Raw genomic sequence first — 18348 nt, forward strand, 5'->3', positions numbered from 1 at the left:
CAAGGTGGTATGGAGAGTAGCCTTGTCTGGAGAGTAGGCTTTCCCACCGGCCAAGCTGTCTGCAGCGGCACATTGCGCTCCGGGCATGCAGCTTCATGAGCTGTTACCCATGCGGGGATGGGCTTGTCTGTGAGGTGACTGTCTTCCAGCTACCCATGTTCCTAGAACTAACCCTAAAAAACACTCCCTGCCTCAGTAAACTAGACTTGAGGAAACAGTCTGGTCAGGTTGATCTGCCATCTGTTAACATCTCCTCTGGAGAATTCACACAACACAGCTGGCATCTGAGCAGGGGCTGACAGAACCAAAGATGAGTTGAGGAGAGACGATTGCAAGGCCTCTGCACGGTGCCTCTGCAAGGGGCAACCGAGGCTGACCACTGTGAGGGTAGAAAGTCCATGACACATTTACATGATGGCTGGCTGTCCTCGTGGGACATGGGATGGCACACCTGTTTGATATACCTGTGGTTGTACATTCCATGTAATAGGTAGTAAGACACGAAACCAAAACCAAGCACACTAAGCATGGCATGTCCGTTTGGCAGAATCTCTGAGAAGCCATCTTCTTCTTAATATGCCCAGTTACCATACAAGAACGACCACCAGATGATAGCTGCCCAAAGGCTATGCAGAAGTTAATTGGGATCCTATAGAAATGTTATATTTGAGGATATTTAAGGAAGCAGTAGTTTCATATGGCATGTATTCACCTTTTGTGAAACAGAAGTTAAATTCATGGGCAACTAGAAACAAGATTATTTGACAAGACTGGAAAGTTTAGTTACAGCAATATTAGAAGCTGGTCCTCAGTTACAATGAAAAACATAGTGGAGAGAGGAAGCTAGGGTCATAGAACAACCAAGTAGGGATAGAGGTGTTGAAATTTCTCAAGAGCAGCTTCTTTTTTTTATAATTTTTAAAATATTTATTTATTTATTATGTATACAATATTCTGTCTGCGTGTATGCCTGCGGGCCAGAAGAGGGCGCCAGACCCCATTACAGATGGTTGTGAGCCACCATGTGGTTGCTGGGAATTGAACTCAGGACCTTTGGAAGAGCAGGCAGTGCTCTTAACCTCTGAGCCATCTCTCCAGCCCCTAATTTTTTTATAAGTACATTCAATAATCCACCCTTTAATCCTACTATTCCCATATCCCTTCCATTTTCTTTTCAGAACAAGATCTCCAAATCTAACCTCCTTTGTTTAGTTTTTTCTCTGACCATGACCAGTAACAACTTGCAATCACCCCCCTAAATGATGACAAACATCTATAACCAAATGTATTGAAAACTTTTAAGGACAAATTCTAAAAGATTTCACTCAGGATTCAAAAAGAGAAGCCACAACAAGCATAGAAACTAAAGTCTGATGACTATAGGAAAAGAATCTTCTCATGCATTCTTTTTATTCATGTGCCCCTTATAAGAGCAGCTTCTTAATGAGGGCCATTATGCTGATTTGCAAAGACAAATTTGATGATCACACCTTGTCCCTATGCCATATAGGAGCTTTGAACACTTGGGAAAGGGCTGGAGAATCAGGAAACAGAGTTGAGTCATTTACTAAAATTATACAGGGCCCAGAAGAAATCCTATTTTTTTTTAAAGATTAACTTCAGCTGTAAATAGAATGATATCAGATCCAGAAGTTAGGCAAATATTAATTGAATGCTTGGCTTTTGAAAATGCTAATTCAGAATGCAAAAGGGTGATGATGCCTGCAAAGGCAAGATCAACACCGATAGATGAATGCATTAGACAGACAGTTGATATTGGATCTCACACGTATGATGATATACTTGGATAGGAGAAGTGATTTCTAGACATTTTAAGAAAAGTCAAAATATCAGATGTTTCAATTGTGGTAAACCAGGGCATCTTGAAAAAGACTGTAGACAAGGTATTCCTAGGAACAAGTTTTTTCTAGAGATAATCCAAACAGAAGGTGTCTAGCCTTCTGGAGTATGTGAAGGTGTGGCAAAGGGTGACGTTGGACTATTGAATGCAGATCAACAAAGGGCAGGTAAGGTAGCCCTTTTCCATTAGCAAACATTTTGGGGGCCTCTTGCAGGCCCCAATGCCAAATTCGGTTCAATTGTTCCCTGTCAGCATGGAGGAAACTTCTGCAGAGCAATTAAAGGACCTAATTCTTGTTGTTAGAAACCATACTGCTATGGATGGCAAAACAGCTTTTGAGAAGACAAATTTTCAGGAGAGACAAAAAAAAACAAAACAAAAAAAACAAAACAAACCCAAACAAAGCAATTATTCTGGCAAATTTCTATGAGTAACCGGAGATCAAAGTTTAAAATACAAAAAAGGCATTGAAACTGAGGGTCTGATAGACACCAGTGCCTGTCCATCCATGTTCTCAAAATACAGAATTGATTTCTTTAAAAACTCAACTGTATCACTGTGTGTTTATAGATCACATTCTCTCCTTGTCTTGCTGCTTCAAGTGCTAAAACAAGGAACACTATAGATATGTGTTCTCTCTTCAACAGACCACCAGCCCCTGTGCTGTACACATTCCAGACTGGAACTGCTGGGTCAGCTGACAATGCCTCTGATGCACAGAAAATTTCAGTTTTCATGAGGCCTCTGTTTCTGTGTCACAGTCAAGAGTATCGCTGCCAAACATGATGTCATGGAGCTTACATCACAGATTCTCTCCTGAGTGTTTTATAGTTTTAGTTCTTGCATTTAGGCCTTGGGTCCACTTAGCATCAATGTCTGTATAAGGCAGTAAAGAATGGGAGCTGGGCATGTAAGGACCCTTCATGCCCAAGACTGCTCAACCCTAGGCCTACTTTTCAAGGTTCATCTGGCCACAGGGTGAATCTGGACAGAGGGATATTTTGACTTGGTGCCCTTTCTTGCTGCGATTGTGGTGGGTTTTGCTGCAGGTGTTTGTTTTGGCTGTTTTGGAGATGGGCTTGGGACTAACTTGGTAATCTAGCCTGATCTTGAGCTCATGTCATTCCCTTTGCCTCAGTCCTTCAATTCCTGGGGTCACAGGCATGAAACCCCACAGATGGCACCATATTTCTCTTAATTAATTTTCAATTACATATCTATTACACATCTAGGGAAAACCTGTGGGGCATTTTCTTGAATGATGACCAATGTGGGTGGTCCAGGTCCTTAGGAGTACTACCAAGCCTGGTGAGGTGCTCTGGGATTGTGGCCTTTTATCACCTCAACAGAGACTGTAGCTAAGACAGAGTCCCTGTGAGGAAAAGTGGCCATTTAGAGTACACTTAGCCTAGACATTCTTTCAACTAACTCCTGGCCACAAGAAACTATACAGGTGAATATTCACATTTCCTACAATTAGGACAATGAAAAAAATGAAATCATCAAAAACCCCGTAATTTTAACATAAAAAATAGCTATGTGGTTTTCTCCCATCTTCAGAGCCTTCCAAGGACTTCCAGAGTGGATATGATTTAGGCTGCAGCCTAAAGCACATTCCCCTCTTCCTCCACACGCAGGACTTGAGGGGAGATATATGCACAACCTAGGAACACAGTCCTTATGGGAAAACTGGGAGAGCATAAGCTGCTTATAGCCTCGCCTCTGCTATCGACCTCCTTACAGGAAGTGCATTCCCAAGGAAGAGACAGATAGCAACACTATCAGAGTTCTTTTCCAGGTGCCCAGTGAGGATGAATTTATCGCGATACTTCTCGTTTCTCTCCATGACAGGTAAAAAGAAACGTCAACGTCAGCTCTCATTGTGGGGTATTATTGGCATTGCTGCTCAATGTTTTCTGGGGCTGATAGCACTAATCGTTATAGTGGTTTTCTGGGCAAGAATCCCTCTTGGCAGGTAAAGTGACCCACATCTACTTCTACACTTCCATCTCCTCCATGCTTGGGAAAGTGAAGGGCTTCCTTCACTTGGTGTCTAGACTCCAGCTTCTCTTTGCTATGTGTCTGCTTCTCAATAATTTCTGTGGTCCTCACATCACTGCCTTCCTGTGTCCTGTACCCCACTGTCTGTTGGTCATGGTCACCCCTCTCCCTGTGAAGTTTAGAAATGCATTGTCTTCCTCTTTCATCAGGAAGCTGAGTAAGGAGGGAAGCATAAAACAAATGAAGGAGGACATTGAACGAGTGGATAATAAGCCAACCAAACCCAATGCAACCTCAAAAGAAACTCCAAAAGAAACTCCAAAAGAAACCCCAACAGTGAAGAAACCTCAAAAGAAAAAGAAGAAAGTATGTTCTCTATTTTGTTAACATAGCAGCAGGGATGGAGGGAGGGACTGAGAAAGCCTAGCAGGGGCAGTAGCACTGAAGAGCAGCGATCTTCAGGACTCGGAGCGTCCCACCCCACCAAAGTAGCATCACAGCATCAGTTAGAAAGACAGCAGACTTGACAGTGATAGGATCAGACCTGAGGAGGGGCCTGGTTAAACTGGGAAGGGCAGCAGCAACAAGAGAGGCAGGGGCAGCCCTGCTGTGAATGCACAGCATGGACACCCAGCAGCTCCCAGGATCATTGGCTCCCAGGGTCCTTCCCATCTCAGCAGCCGAACAACAGTGACTGTGTCTCCCATTTATTTAGGACAAGAAGTAAGAGAATACTCAGTGAGGACAACTGGACACCATCAACCCACAGTAGGTAAAGGCACTGACCCTAGGGAATCCAGAAGGTTCCACCACCTGCCCGATCTTCCCTGGCATCCTGGACACCAGCCACTGTCTCCTGTCTGACTTAACACAGTAGATCTCTTCCCAGTCTGTAGGTGCCATTTTCTTTGGGCCAGCAACCAGCTCCCAAATGAAGACGTGGAGGCTTATTAATAATTACAAATGCTGCACTATAGCTTAGGCTTGCCCCACTAGCTCCTTCCCTTAAACTGTGCCCTTAAACTGTTTTTTCCTCATCTACGTTTTGCCTCGGGGCTTGCTTTCCTTCTGTATGTCCTACTTTTCTGTTTCCTCCATGTCTGGCCCGCTGGCCCCTGGTCTTTCTTTCTTTCTTGAGACTAAATTCCTCCTCCAACTTGATCTCCCTGCCCAGAAGCCCCACCTATACCTCCTCCCTCACCACTGGGCATTCAGCTTTTCTTGGACCAATCAGGCGCCTTGGCAGGCGAGGTAAAACAGCAGCACATCTTTACTTAGTTAAACAAACACTGTACAAGACCAGCCCTCAGGGGCTGTAGGTCCTCACCCCCCCACTCCATCCACGGGGACCAAGTCAGTGCTGAAGGAAGACTCAGTCCACCTAGGCTAGACTGGCCTCAGGGAACCACGTGTCCAGGAGCAAGTTCCTCATCCTGATGCCCTCCCTGCTGCGTGTGAAGGTCATGGACATCCATTCTCCCTTAGGAGACTCTCTGCTGTGTGGGTCCGGGTGTCACGGGGCACTGTGCACCTCCTTGTCACAGGAGCACGTCACTGACAAACACCACTGAGGAAGGGGGATAATCAAGGCTTTGTGAGCTGGGAGAACTCCTGGACTGAATAATCCAGGGCTCTGTCCTTGTCACCTCTCCTCTGGTCCTAAAAACCTGAGTCTGCAAGGCAGACTCTAGGATGCAAATCTTCTAACTGCTCATGAGCATCACCACCCCCCACCCCCCACCCCCACCCTACCCCACATCTGCCGCCACCGCCTGCCACCTCCTTCAGCTCCAGATCGCAAGTCTAGATCAGCTTTGCACTTCCGGCTCTGGTGACTCTTTTCTTGCTTCCGCAGGTCACAGCCCCATGACAAGTCTCCCAATGAGGTAAGCCCCGCCACTTTCACTGCCTGCTTCCTCTCAGATATCTCTGGAGAGGCTGCACTCTTGCAGCCTCAAGTGTGAGATCACGTTTGTGCCCTTAGCTCCTCGTGCAGCAGACAGGAGCTGCACCGCTTTCATCCTCAGCCTGCGCACCTGCATTCTGCCCACTCAAAAGGAGGTTAAAGGAGTGGGTGAGCGAGCCCCAAAGGAGGAAGGGGCCACACCCCTCTCCCTTGTTTCTCCTCATCTTAACCTGCTCTGGCCTTCAAAGGAAGGGCTCCATTCAAGCAGTTAGAGGTGCAGGCTCTAGAATCTCACTCTGTCCCCTCCTCTGCCCAGCACCGCAGTCCAGACACCTGACAGAGGGGTTCAGACAAGACTCAGCCTATCATGTAGGAGACTGGCAGGTTGCTTAGAGAATGACGGGAGCCATGCTCAAGTGAGGGTGGACATCGGCAGATGGAAGGCCGTCAAGGAGCGAGAGGGGACAATGGCCAGGAGACCACGGGCTACATGACAAAGCGGGTTGGGTGCGTCTTCTAAAGTTTCTGGCACAGAAAGCCTTCCTGAGGCGTGTTTTCCTGTGCAGGACATCAACAGACATGTGGGTTAACTCTTTTTCTAAAATTGTTTTTATTAAGCTATATATTTTTCTCCACTTCCCTCCCTTCCTCTCCCTTCCCCTTCTACCCTAACTTATGGTTCCCATGCTCCCAATTCTCTCAGGAGATCTTATCTATTTTCTACTTCTTGTGTAGATTAGATCCATGTATGTCTTTCTTAGGGTCCTCTTTGCTATCGAGGTTGTATGGGATTGTGAATTGTGGGCTAGTTTTCTTTGCTTTATGTCTAAAAGCCACTTATGAGTGAATACATATGATATTTGACTTTCTGGGTCTGGGTTACCTCACTCAATATGAAGTTTTCTAGATCTTTCCATTTGCCTGCAAATTTCAATATGTCATTATTTTTTTCTGCTGTGTAGTACTCCATTGTGTAAATATAGCATAGCTTCTTTCTTTCTTTCTTTCTTTCTTTCTTTCTTTCTTTCTTTCTTTCTTTCTTTCTTTCTTTCTTTCTCTTTTGGTCGAGGGGCATTTAGGTTCTTTTCAGGTTCTGGCTATGACAAACAATGTTGCTATGAACATAGTTGAGCACATGTCCTTGTAACGTGATTGAGCATCCTTTGGGTATATACCCAAAAGTGGTATTGCTGAGTCTTGAGGTAGGTTGTTTTCTAATTTTCTGAGAAATTGCTGTACTGATATCCAAAGTGGCTGTACCAGTTTGTATTCCCACCAGCAACCTCTCCAGCATTAAGTTGTCATCAGTGTTTTTGATATTGACGATTCTTACAAATGTAAGATGGAATTCAGAGTTGTTTTGATTTGCATTTCTCTGACAGATAAGGATGTTGAGCATTTCCTTAAGTGCCTTTCAGCCATTTTAGATTCATCTGTTGAGAGTTCTCTGTTTAGGTCTGTACTCCATTTTTTTTTATTGGATTTGTTCTTTTGATAACCAATTTCTTGAGTTCTTTGTATATTTTGCTGATCAGACCTCTGTTTGATGTGGGGTTAGTGAAGAGCTTTTCCCATTCTGTAGACTGCTGTTTTGTCTTATTGACAGTGTCCTTTGCTTTACAGAAGCTTCTCAGTTTCAGGAGGTCCCATTTACTAATATTTCTCTCAGTGTCTGTGCTATGTGGGTTATACTTAGGAAGTGGTCTCCTGTACAAATGTGTTCAAGTGTCCTTCCCACTTTCTCTTCTATGAAGTTCAGTGTTGATTTTATGTTGAGGTCTTTGATCCATCTGGAATTGAGTTTTTTGCATGGTGATAGATATGGATCTATTTTCATTCTTCTACATGTTGATATCCAGTTATACCAGCATCATTTGTTGAATATGCTTTCTTTTTTTCATTTTATAATTTTTGCTTCTTAGTCAAAAATCAGGTGTTCGTAGGTATGTGGATTGATATCCGGGTGTTCAATTCGGTTCCATTGGTCCTCTTGTTTGTTTTTATGCCAATACCAGGCTGTTTTCAGTTATGGTACCTCAGTAGTAGAGTTTGAAGTCAGGGATTGTGATGCTTCCAGAATAAAGTTCCTTTATTGTACAGAATTGTTTTGGCTATCTTGGGTTTTTGCTTTTCCATATGAAGTTGAGTATTCTTTTGTGAAGATTTTTTTTGGGGGGGATTTTTTGGGTATTGCATTGAATCTGTAGATTACTTTTGGTAAGATTGCCATTTTTACTATGTTATTCTACCTATCCAAGAGCATGGGAGATCTTTCCATTTTCTGATGTCTTCTTCAATTTCTTTCTTTAAAGAGTTGAAGTTTTTGTCATATAGGTCATCCACTGTTTGGTTAGAGTTACTCCAAGATATTTGATGTTATTTGTGGTTATTATGAAGGGTGATGTTTCTCTTATTTCTTTCTCAGCCTATTTATTGTCTGTGTACCAGGAGGGCTACTGACCTTTTCCAAGTTAATCTTGTATCCTGCTACATTACTGAAGGGGTTTATGGGTTGTAAAAGTTCCTTCATAAATTTTTTGGGGTCACTTATGTAAACTATCACACCATTAGCAAATAGTGAGAGTTTGACTTCTTCTTTTCCAATTTGTATCCCCTTTATCTCCTTTTGTTGTCTTATTGCTCCAGCTAGGACCTCAAGAACTACATTGAATAGATATGGAGAGAGTAGATAACCTTGCCTTGTTCCTGATTTCAGTGGAATTGCTTTGCGTTTCTCTCCATTTAGTTTGATGATGGCTGTTGGCTTGTTGTATATTGCCTTTATTATGTTTAGGTATCTTCCTTGTATCCCTGCTCTTACCAAGACCTTTGTCATAAAGGGGTGTTGTATTTTGTTGAAGCACTTTTCAGCATTTAATGAGATGATTATGCATTTTTCCCCAAGTTTGTTTATATGGTGGATTACATTGACAGATTTTGTTTATTGAACCATCCCTTCATCTCTGGGATGAAACCAACTTGATCATGGTGGATGATTTTTTTTCTGATGTATTCTTAGATTTGGTTTGCCAGTATTGAGTATTTTTGTGTCAAAGTTGATGAGGGAGATTGGTCTGTAATTCTCTTTCTTAGTTGCATTTTGTGTGGTTTGGGTATCAGGGTAATTGTAGTCTCATAAAAAGAGTTTGGCAATGTGTTCCTTCTGTTTCTATTGTGTGGAACATTTTTGAGGAATACTGGTATTAGTTTTTTGAAATCTTGTAGAATTCTGCACTGAAACTATCTGGGAGACTTTTGATGGTGATATTTATCCAGAAAGTTGTCCATTTCCTTTAAGTTTTCCAATTTTGTGAAGTACAGGTTTTCAAAATATGACCTGATGATTTTCTGTATTTTCTCTGTGTCTCTTGTTATGTCCCCCTTTTCATTTCTGATTTTGTTAATTTGGATATTCTTTCTTTGCCTTTTGGTTAGTTTGGATAAAGGTTTGTCTATTTTGTTGATTTTCTCGAGCAACCAACTCTGTCTCATTGATTCTTTGTATTTTCTTTGTTTCTATTTTGTTGATTTCAGCTCTCAATTTGATTATTTCCTGGAGTCTAGTCCTCCTGGGTGAGTTTACTTCTTTTTTGTTCTAGAGTTTTCAGATGTTCTGTTAACTCACTTGTAATGGGATTCTTTCCCAGCTTCTTCATGTAGGCACTTAGTGCTATGAACTTTCCTCTAAATGCTGCTTTCATTGTGTCCCATAAATTTGGGTATGTCGTGTGGTCATTTTCATTGAATTTTAGGAAGTCTTTAATTTCTTCCTTTATTTCTTCATTGACTCATTGATAATTTGGATGAGTATTGTTTAATTTTCATATGTTTGTGGGTTTTCTGAAATTAGTGTTGCTGTTGAATTCTAATTTTAAGTCTTGGTGCTCTGATAAGATAAATGGGGTTATTCCTTTTTTTTTCTTTGTGTGTGTGTGTGTGTGTGTGTGTGTGTGTGTATCTGTTGAGGTTTGCTTTGTTACCTAGTATGTGGTCAATTTTTGAGAAGGTTCCATGAGGTGCTAAGAAGAAGGTATATTCTTTTATGTTCTGATGGAATGTTCTATAGATATCTGTTAAGTCCATTTGAATCATAACATTTGTTAGTTACCTTATTTCTCTGTTAATTTTCTGTCTGACAGATCTGTCCAGTGGTGAGAGTGCGGTGTTGAAGTCTCCTATTATTACTGTGTGAGATTTTTTTTTTAAAAAAGATTTATTTATTTAGTTTACAGTATTCTGTCTGCATGTATGCCTGCAGGCCAGAAGAGGGCACCAGATTTCATTACAGATGGTTGTGAGCCACCATGTGATTGCTAGGAATTGAACTCAGGACCTCTGGAAAGAAAGATCTGTGCTCTTAACCTCTGAGCCATCTCTCCAGCCCTACTGTGTGAGATTTAACATGTGATTTAAACTTTAGTAGTGTTTCTTTTACATATGAGGGTGCCCTTGTATTTGGGGCATAGACATTCAGTATCGAGATTTCCTCTTGATGGATTTTTCCTGTGACTAATATGAAATGTCATTCTTTGTCTCTTTTGATTGATCTTAGTTTGAAGTCTATTTTGCTAGATATTAGGACAGCTACACCACCTTGTTTCTTAGGTACATTTGATTGGAAATTTTTTTTCCCCAATTCTTTACTCTGAGATGATATCTGTCTTTGAGGTTGAGGTGTGTTTCTTATATGCAGCAGAAGGATGGATTATGTTTTCCATCCTTCTAGATTATGTTTTAACCTGTGTCTTTTTATAGGTGAGTTGAGTCCATTTATATTAAAGGATATTAATGACCAGTGATTGTTTTCTCCTGTTATTTTAGTTTTCATAGCTGGTGATGTTATTTTGTGTGTTTTTCCCTTCTTTGGGATTTACTGCTGTGAAATCTTCTATTGTCTGTATTTTTGTTGATGTAGCTAACTTCCTTGGGTTGGAGTTTTCCTTCTAGTACTTTGTGTAGGGCTGGGTTTGTGGTTAGACATTGGTTAAATATGGTTCTGTCATGGAATATAATGTTTTGTCCATTTATGGTGATTGAAAGTTTTGCAGGGTATAGTAATCTGGGCTGGCATTCGTGGTCTCTCATTGTCTGCATAAAACTTTACCAGGACTTTCTGATTTTCATCGTTTCCAATGAGAAGTCAGGTGTAATTCTAATATGTTTGCCTTTATATGTTACTTGGCCTTTTTCCTTTGCAGCTCTTAATATTCTTTCTTTATTCTATATGTTTAGTGTTTTGATTATTATGTGTTAAGGGAACTTTTTTTTTGATCCAGTCAATTTGGTGTTCTACAAGCTTCTTTTATCTTCATATGCATATCTTTCTTTATGTTGGGAAAGTTTTCTTCTATGATTTTGGTGAATATATTTTCTGTGCTTTTGAGTTGAAGTTCTTCTCCTTCTATCCCTATTATTCTTAGATTTGATCTCTTCATGGTGTCCCATATTTCCTTAGATGTTTTGTGTTAAGCTTTTTTTAGATTTAATGTTTTCTTTGAAAATAGACCAAGTCTATTTTCTCTATTGTATCTTCGGTGCTTAAGATTCTGTCTTTCATCTCTTGTATTCTGCTGTTTATGTTTTCATTTGTGGCTCCTGATCATTTTCTCATAATTTCCATTTCCAGAATTCCCTCAGTTTGTGTTTTCTTTATTGTCTCTATTTTAGTTTTCAAGTCTTGAATCATTTCTTTCACCTGTTTGATTGCTTTTTCTTGGTTTTCTTTAAGGGGTTTGTTGATTTCTTCCAATTTTTTGTTTGTCTTTTCCTCCATTTCTTTGAGGGAATTTTTTGTTTCCTCTTTAAGAACCTCAACCATTCTTCTAAAGTTATTTTTTAGGTTATTTTCTTCTGCTTCATTTATATTTGTATGTTCAAGTGTTGCTGTTTTAAAGCCACTAGTTTTTGTTGGTGTTGTGTTGCTCTTTGTGGTGCTGAGTGTGCTCTTGCCTTGTCTACCCATCTTTTCCTCTGATTGGGCTGTGTCTCTGGTTGATCAATCTTCCAGGTGCCAGTGGACCCAAGGCTCAGAGGGTTGCTCCTTGTGGTGTAGTTAGGGCCACAGTTCAAGTCACTCCGGTGTTCCTAGAGGTTGCTGGGTTCTCCTGCGGATCACTCTGCAATCCCAGAGGTCTTTGGGGCCTGCTCCCTGGGAAGTTGCTTGCTTGGGGCTGCTCCCATTGAGGTCGCTGCCTTGGGCTTGCTCCTGCAGAGGTCTCTGGCTCAGGCCTGCTTCCTTGGCTGTTGTTCCCTGGTACTTGCTCCTGTGGAGATTGCTAGTTCAGGACTGCTCCTGTGGAGGTCCCTGGCTTGGCCAGGTCCCACAGAGGTCTCTAGCTCGGTGGGTTGACTCTTAAAAGAGGGGACTATGGAGTGCCTCTGTTCTTTGCCCGAAAGCTCCTGCACATAGTAACTTTATATTCTTCTTAGCAATTGAGACAGTCACTTAAAGAATGTAAAAGGCTAGAAACATAGTGCCATTGCTGGAGTGCATGTCTGGCTGTATCTGGCCTAGGTGTGATCCACAGCAGCACATAAAGCAGGACTGGGGGTGCACACCTGAAATCACAGCACTGGAGAACATGGGGACTCCTGGGTGACATAAGAGCCGGTTCACACAAACACACATATAGTGGCATTTGAATTGTATTTTAATAAATAAAGACTGCCTGAAGATCTGAGAGTAAAACAGTCCCACTGGTTAGCCTTACAGACTAGATTATGGTAACACACAGCTTTAATCTTAGTAGCCACAGTAACACACACCTTTAATCCCAGTAACCATAATGACACATACCTTTAATCCCAGTTGCTATAGAAACTGGGCGGTGCATGCCTTTAATGATGGTGGTGCATGCCTTTAATACCAACCCTAGAGAGGATTATAAAATGGGAAGAAACAGCTCTCGGACACACAGTCTACTTCTGAGATTTCTGGAAGCAGTATCGCCATTTCAGACTGAGGTCGAGGTAAGAGCCAGTGACTAGCTGTTTTACTTTTTGAATCTTCAGGTTGAATCCCAGTTTCTGATCTTGAGTTTTTGTTTTTTTTTTTTATTAATCGTGTTTCACACACACAAACCAGGATTAGGGCAGATGAGATGGTTTAGTGGGTGATGTGCAGTTCACAAATCTGACACCTGTGTTCAGTCCCTGAACCCTGATGTGAACGGAGAGACCCTCCTGCAAATTGTCCTCTGGGATGCACCCATGTCCTCTGTTCATGTGTCTGTCTGTTTGTTCTCTGGAATGCACCCATGTCCTCTGTTCATCTGTCTGTCTGTCTGTTTCTCTCTCTGTCTTTGAGACTGACTGTAATGATCATACTTTTCAGGTGGATGGAACATCATATTATTTCCTGAAGATCAGTGCCCGGCAACCCAAACCCCTAACTTCAGTCTCCCCGTCTCCATCAACATCAGCAACAGCCCCCTGGAGTGAGAACACGATGAGACTTGTCCCATTGGCTGAGCTGGTCGTCTATTCCCAGTCTCCTGCCCCTTACTAAGACTCCCTCACTGACAGAACCCTGCAGCCCCAGCCTTCAGAGTCAGCAGAGAGAAAGGCAGACAGTGGAGTAGGTGTCCGGTGGCTAGCAGGAAAGGGATTGTTGGGGAGGGACTGAACCCTGCAGCCCCAGCCTTCAGAGTCAGCAGAGAGAAAGGCAGGCAGTGGAGTAGGTGTCCGGTGGCTAGCAGGGAAGGGGTTGTTGGGGAGGGACTGCACCTTTAGACCACAGCAAGAGCAGTTTACGGAGTCCACTGTAGCAGGGGAGCAGGTTCCTGGCATGTGATCTCTGCCATCAGAAGGGTGACAGTGCAGATTGGCTTGTGTACAGTTCTAGGAGTCCAGAGGGATCCACTCTGCACCTATTTCCTGTCGTGGGGTTTCTGCTGTATAGATGCAAATCATGAAATCCAGGGTTCTGCCAACAGGGACGGTCCTGGTGGGTCACAGCTGCAGTTCCATGGTGGAGAGCTACAATCTCCCGTGCATGCCCATTCGGCGTCCTATTTCACCTCAGCTGTGACTTGTTCCCTAGTCCCACAAAGCTTAGAGGCCAAGCCTTCAGCAAGCGCGTGAAGCACTCCTTGGCATTTGCCCACTCTGTTCTCAGATCTCCCTCACACATGCTGCTGTCTGCTCAACCCCTCTGTTCTCAGATCTCCCTCACACATGCTGCTGTCTGCTCAGCCCCTCTGTTCTCAGAGCTCCCTCACACATGCTGCTGTCTCCTCAGCCCCTCTGTTCTCAGATCTCCCTCACACACGCTGCTGTCTGCTCAGCCCCTCTGTTCTCAGATCTCCCTCACACACGCTGCTGTCTCCTCAGCCCCTCTGTTCTCAGATCTCCCTCACACATGCTGCTGTCTCCTCAGCCCCCCCTCTGTTCTCAGATCTCCCTCGCACACGCTGCTGTCTGCTCATCTCCCTGAAGCTAGCTCTTTCTCCTACTGGGGAATGTCCAGTGTACTATCACCCTGTACACCTCTGCCCCTCTCCTGTGGCGGGAGAGTAGAAACAGAAAAGGCTGCATCAGCAGAGAAGGCCGTTGAGAAGACTAGAAGCCTGCCCCCACCTGACTTCACACAGTAGAGAGTACTCAGGAGATGCCAGGGATGGAACAGGAGAGGCGGTTCAGTGACTCCAAGCACTGGCTGCACTCTTCCAGAGGACTTGGATCCCCATCAACCACACAGCTCAGAATCTTTAAACTGTAGTCTCAGGGGATCTGATGTCATCTTGTCTCAGGGGGTACCAGACATATAACATACATGACATATAGACATACTTGCCGCCGCTGCCGCCGCCACCACCACCACCAACACCACTATTAACAACAACGACAATACAACCACCACCACCACCACCACAGTCACTACCACCAACATGATTACAACCAAACACACACACACACACACACACACACACACACACACACACACACACACAGGGAGTATATACAAACACAGAGAAGTGACTGCTAAGTAAATGTCCTATAGATAGGTTTATGCATCCTAGCTTCTGCCTATGAGCTGAGTGAGATGAAATGAAGATCCAAACAACAGCAGTTTGCAGTCACAGTTACCTCTGTGCTGACACATATGGACCCTGTGTTTTGGGTTGAGACTGTGGAAGTCCTTCCTCCATTTCTTTACTTTGCTCTTTGGGGCCACTTTCTATCATCAGCACTCTTTGGGGTACTTTCTTTTGTTATATCCATGCTCATCTAACTCAGGTGCTTGTTTGAGAAATAAAGGAATGGCCACTCACATTTCTATATCCCCATGGAGTCATGCCCTGGTGAGGTATGGGCTCATGTATCATGGAGCTGAGCTACCATACAGAAAGAAACCAAGTGACTTTGTGACCATCTTGGTGTAACATGAGGGGGCCTGCTTGTTTGTGTTTTCTGTCCCCGCCTGGTATCCCACAACTGGCAGGCCCCAGAGAAAATCAACCACACAGAGATTTCTGTAAGTTATAGTGCTTATATAGTTATAGGCTGATTGGCCCATTAGGTCAGGCTACTTATTAGCTAACTCTTACATCTTGATTAACCCATTTTTCTTATCTATTTTAACCATGTGGCTCAGTACCTTTTTCAGTGGGGCAGCTCACATCCTGCTGCTTCGGTGATCTGGGCAGGAGTGGGAGGATTCAACTTCCTCCTTTCCAGAATTTTCCTGCTCTCCTTGCATCATTTCCACTTCCTGTCTGGTTTTCCTGCCTACACCTCCTGCCTGGCCAATCAGCGTTTATTTAAAACATGATTGACAGGATACAGACAATTCTCCCACATCATCTTGGCTGGTGACTTCATCAAGATAGAGGTGACCATGTGACTTGGCCATTATCTTGTTTAGTGACATCATCAGAATATTGGTCAGTATTGTTGCTCCCTTAGAGGATCATTGCACTCCTAGGACTTCCTGGGCCATATCCCAATCCTCTTCTAGTTTTTTCCATTTTGATTTCCTCTTCCTGTATTCCTAATGGGATCATGGGGTTGGGAGACCCAGAATGACTCCAGCATGGACTCTATTACTACAGATAAAAAGTCAAAGTATTTCCTGTTTTGTGGAGTTTTTGTGGGGAGAGGAACTGTTCAAGACAGGGATTTTCTGTGTAACAGCTCTGGCTGTCCTGGAACTCACTCTGTAGACCAGGCTGGCCTCAAACTCAGAGATTCACTTGCCTCTGCCCCTGTATATTGGGATTAAAGGTGTGAGCCACCACCGCCCAACTTCCTATATGTCTTAAGGAGGTAATATCCAAATTCTATGGTGATTTTTGGGGTTGGTCCATTGTTTTGGATGATACCCTATTTTCTAGAGGAGACTTAAAAGTTTTCCTGGTCATGTGCCTCCAGTACCTTCAAAAGGAGCTAACACTTTCAAATGGCTAGACCTAGGAAGCCATTTTTATCAGCTGAGGACTGAGTTTTGGGGTAGCACAAGCGAATTACACAGCACCCAAAGGAAAAATTGCCAAGCACCAGACAAGCTGCTGCTAGTGGGCAGCCCAGTGCGAAGAGAAACCAGCCTGCTTGGCCAGGCTAGTGGGCAGCTGTAATATGAGGGCCTGCTTGTTGGGGTTTCTGTCCTGCCCAGTTTACACAGCCAGTATTTCCCAAAGAAAAATCATACAGAGGTCTATATCAATGATAAACTGATTGGCCCATTAGCTCAGGCTTTGTATTAGCTCTTATAATGTATATTAGCCCATTATTCTTATCTACATTAGCCACATGGCTGGGTACCTTTTTTGGTGGGGCAGGTCACATCTTCTTTCTTCTGTGTCTGGGCAGGACTGGGGAGGAATGGGCTTCCTCCTTCCCAGAATTCTCCTGTTCTCATTGCCCCACCTCTACTTCCTGTCTGATTGTCCCGCCTATACTTCCTGCCTGGCTACTTGCCAATCAGTGTTCATTTAAAACGTAATTGACAGAATACAGAATTGTCCCACACCAGGCAGCCCAGTGCAAAGAGAGACCAGCATGCTTGGCCAGGAGGCATAAGATACCGACCATGCTGGACCTTAATATCTGCTCTTTTTGACTTGCTTTTCTTTAAGGTACAATATTCTTCACATTCTCCAGACCCCTCTACTCCATGTGTCTTGTCTGCTTGGGTGCCTGCTTCCTCCCAGTGAACCTTGAATACCCAGTGTCCACGCCCCAGGAATTGCTGCACTAAAAGTCATCGGCTAAACTGATTGAAATCCCACCACAAACACCATCCACAGAGCATTAAGGAGCAGTCTGTTCCCTCCCTACACAATTCTACCAGATAACCAAGTGCACGGGAGCTCATTTCCCGAGAGCTTATAACCATGTCAGAACCATTCCAGAACAAATGAGGAGGTGAAGCCTCAGTTCCCTGTCACCTTCACAGAGGAAAACCCCTAAATCAAATACCACCAAAATGTGTTTCAGAATTATAACCTTAACTATGTTCCTCAGGAATGTGGGTGAGTTTAACATTGGAAACTCAACCACTGCCTTTGAGAAAATTAACATTAACTAGAAAACTATGATCATTTGAAAAGAAGAAAAATTGCCTTTGAGTCAAACCTGCCTGTGATTTAGGAACCAAGGAAACAGATTCTGAAGGAAGGGGACCCCTGGGAATGATACAGACATCTACTAAACATGAAATTAAAACTGTGATAAGCCAGTGGTTTTGGACTAAGTCCTCAGGCAGATCACTGTGGAGTCAGACTAATTTTCTTAGTAGTGTGCATGTGTTGCCTGTGGACCCATGTCTGCTGCTTAGAGAAGCTGGCTTCCCTCAGGCATAGGTGTTAGCCACGGGTACCAGATGAGGTTAAGTGACCCTTAAGTTCTAGATATTTCACTCCTGTTTCCTACCTGTAAATCCTCCAGTGCACACTGCAGCTCCATGGGTTTCTGAACTTGCCCTGATTTTAAGGATAGTCTCAATCTAGAAACAGGAAGAGAAGCCAGTGTCTGTCTTTCACTATGTTTATTATTTTGCCCTTTGACAAAATACAGTGAGTATCAGGGTAAATGAGGACCCACAAGAAAACTACCTGCTAACAACACATCTACCTCTTACACACTCTCCCTGGTCGGCCCCTGGAAACATCAGAAAAGCAGAGAGCCCCCACCTGACTCCCAGAGCATGCAGAATCTGAGGCCAGAGCTGGGGATCAGGGCTGGGGAGCAAAATCCACATTGGGCTAGAGTTTTAGAGGAGAAGCATGCACGGGGAGGGCCAGGCTCAGGACTCACAGGTAGGCCAGTGCTCTGGCCTTTCCAGGGGAGCTATCAATGACTCTGAGGTCAATTCAGGTTTGTGACATTCAGTAGATACTGTGAATAAACAAAAGACAGAGGGGCCAATCATAGGGTAGGTTTCTTGTGTCAGACTGGAAGAGTGAGTTTGTGCTAAGTCCTCTTGGTCACTGAGGCCATGTTTCATGGTCAGGCCTAGTGAGAAGCAGTATGGGGGAGCAGGCTCCACTTTTGATAGGTGGAGCTATAAGGGCAAGGACAAGCATTTCAGGAGAAAGTAAACAAAAGTGTGTCAATCACCCATCCAGTGACCACTATTTAC

At 43.6% G+C, this 18348-nt stretch overlaps 1 protein-coding gene across 7 annotated transcripts in view; it reads left to right on the plus strand.

The window, feature by feature from the left end:
* LOC125405157 (cell adhesion molecule CEACAM1-like) overlaps positions 1-13234 on the plus strand; it is a 31298-nt gene extending 18064 nt beyond the window's left edge. For 5 of the 7 annotated variants that reach the window (XM_087906767.1, XM_087906845.1, XM_087906828.1 and 2 more), the window contains 5 exons: positions 3713-3836; positions 4072-4228; positions 4578-4634; positions 5718-5748; positions 13102-13234. In XM_087906767.1, coding sequence (XP_087762893.1) covers positions 3713-3836; positions 4072-4228; positions 4578-4589 — 293 coding nt within the window. In that variant the 3' untranslated portion in view covers positions 4590-4634; positions 5718-5748; positions 13102-13234. Of the gene's footprint in view, positions 1-3712; positions 3837-4071; positions 4229-4577; positions 4635-5717; positions 5749-13101 lie in introns of those variants that run through there. The other 2 variants (XM_087906780.1, XM_087906909.1) reach the window with 2 other exon arrangements.
* The last annotated feature ends 5114 nt before the right edge of the window (positions 13235-18348 follow it).

This window comes from Myodes glareolus, chromosome 1 (assembly GCF_982192425.1).
Source record: "Myodes glareolus chromosome 1, mMyoGla1.1, whole genome shotgun sequence".
NCBI classification, from domain to species: domain Eukaryota; kingdom Metazoa; phylum Chordata; class Mammalia; order Rodentia; family Cricetidae; genus Myodes; species Myodes glareolus.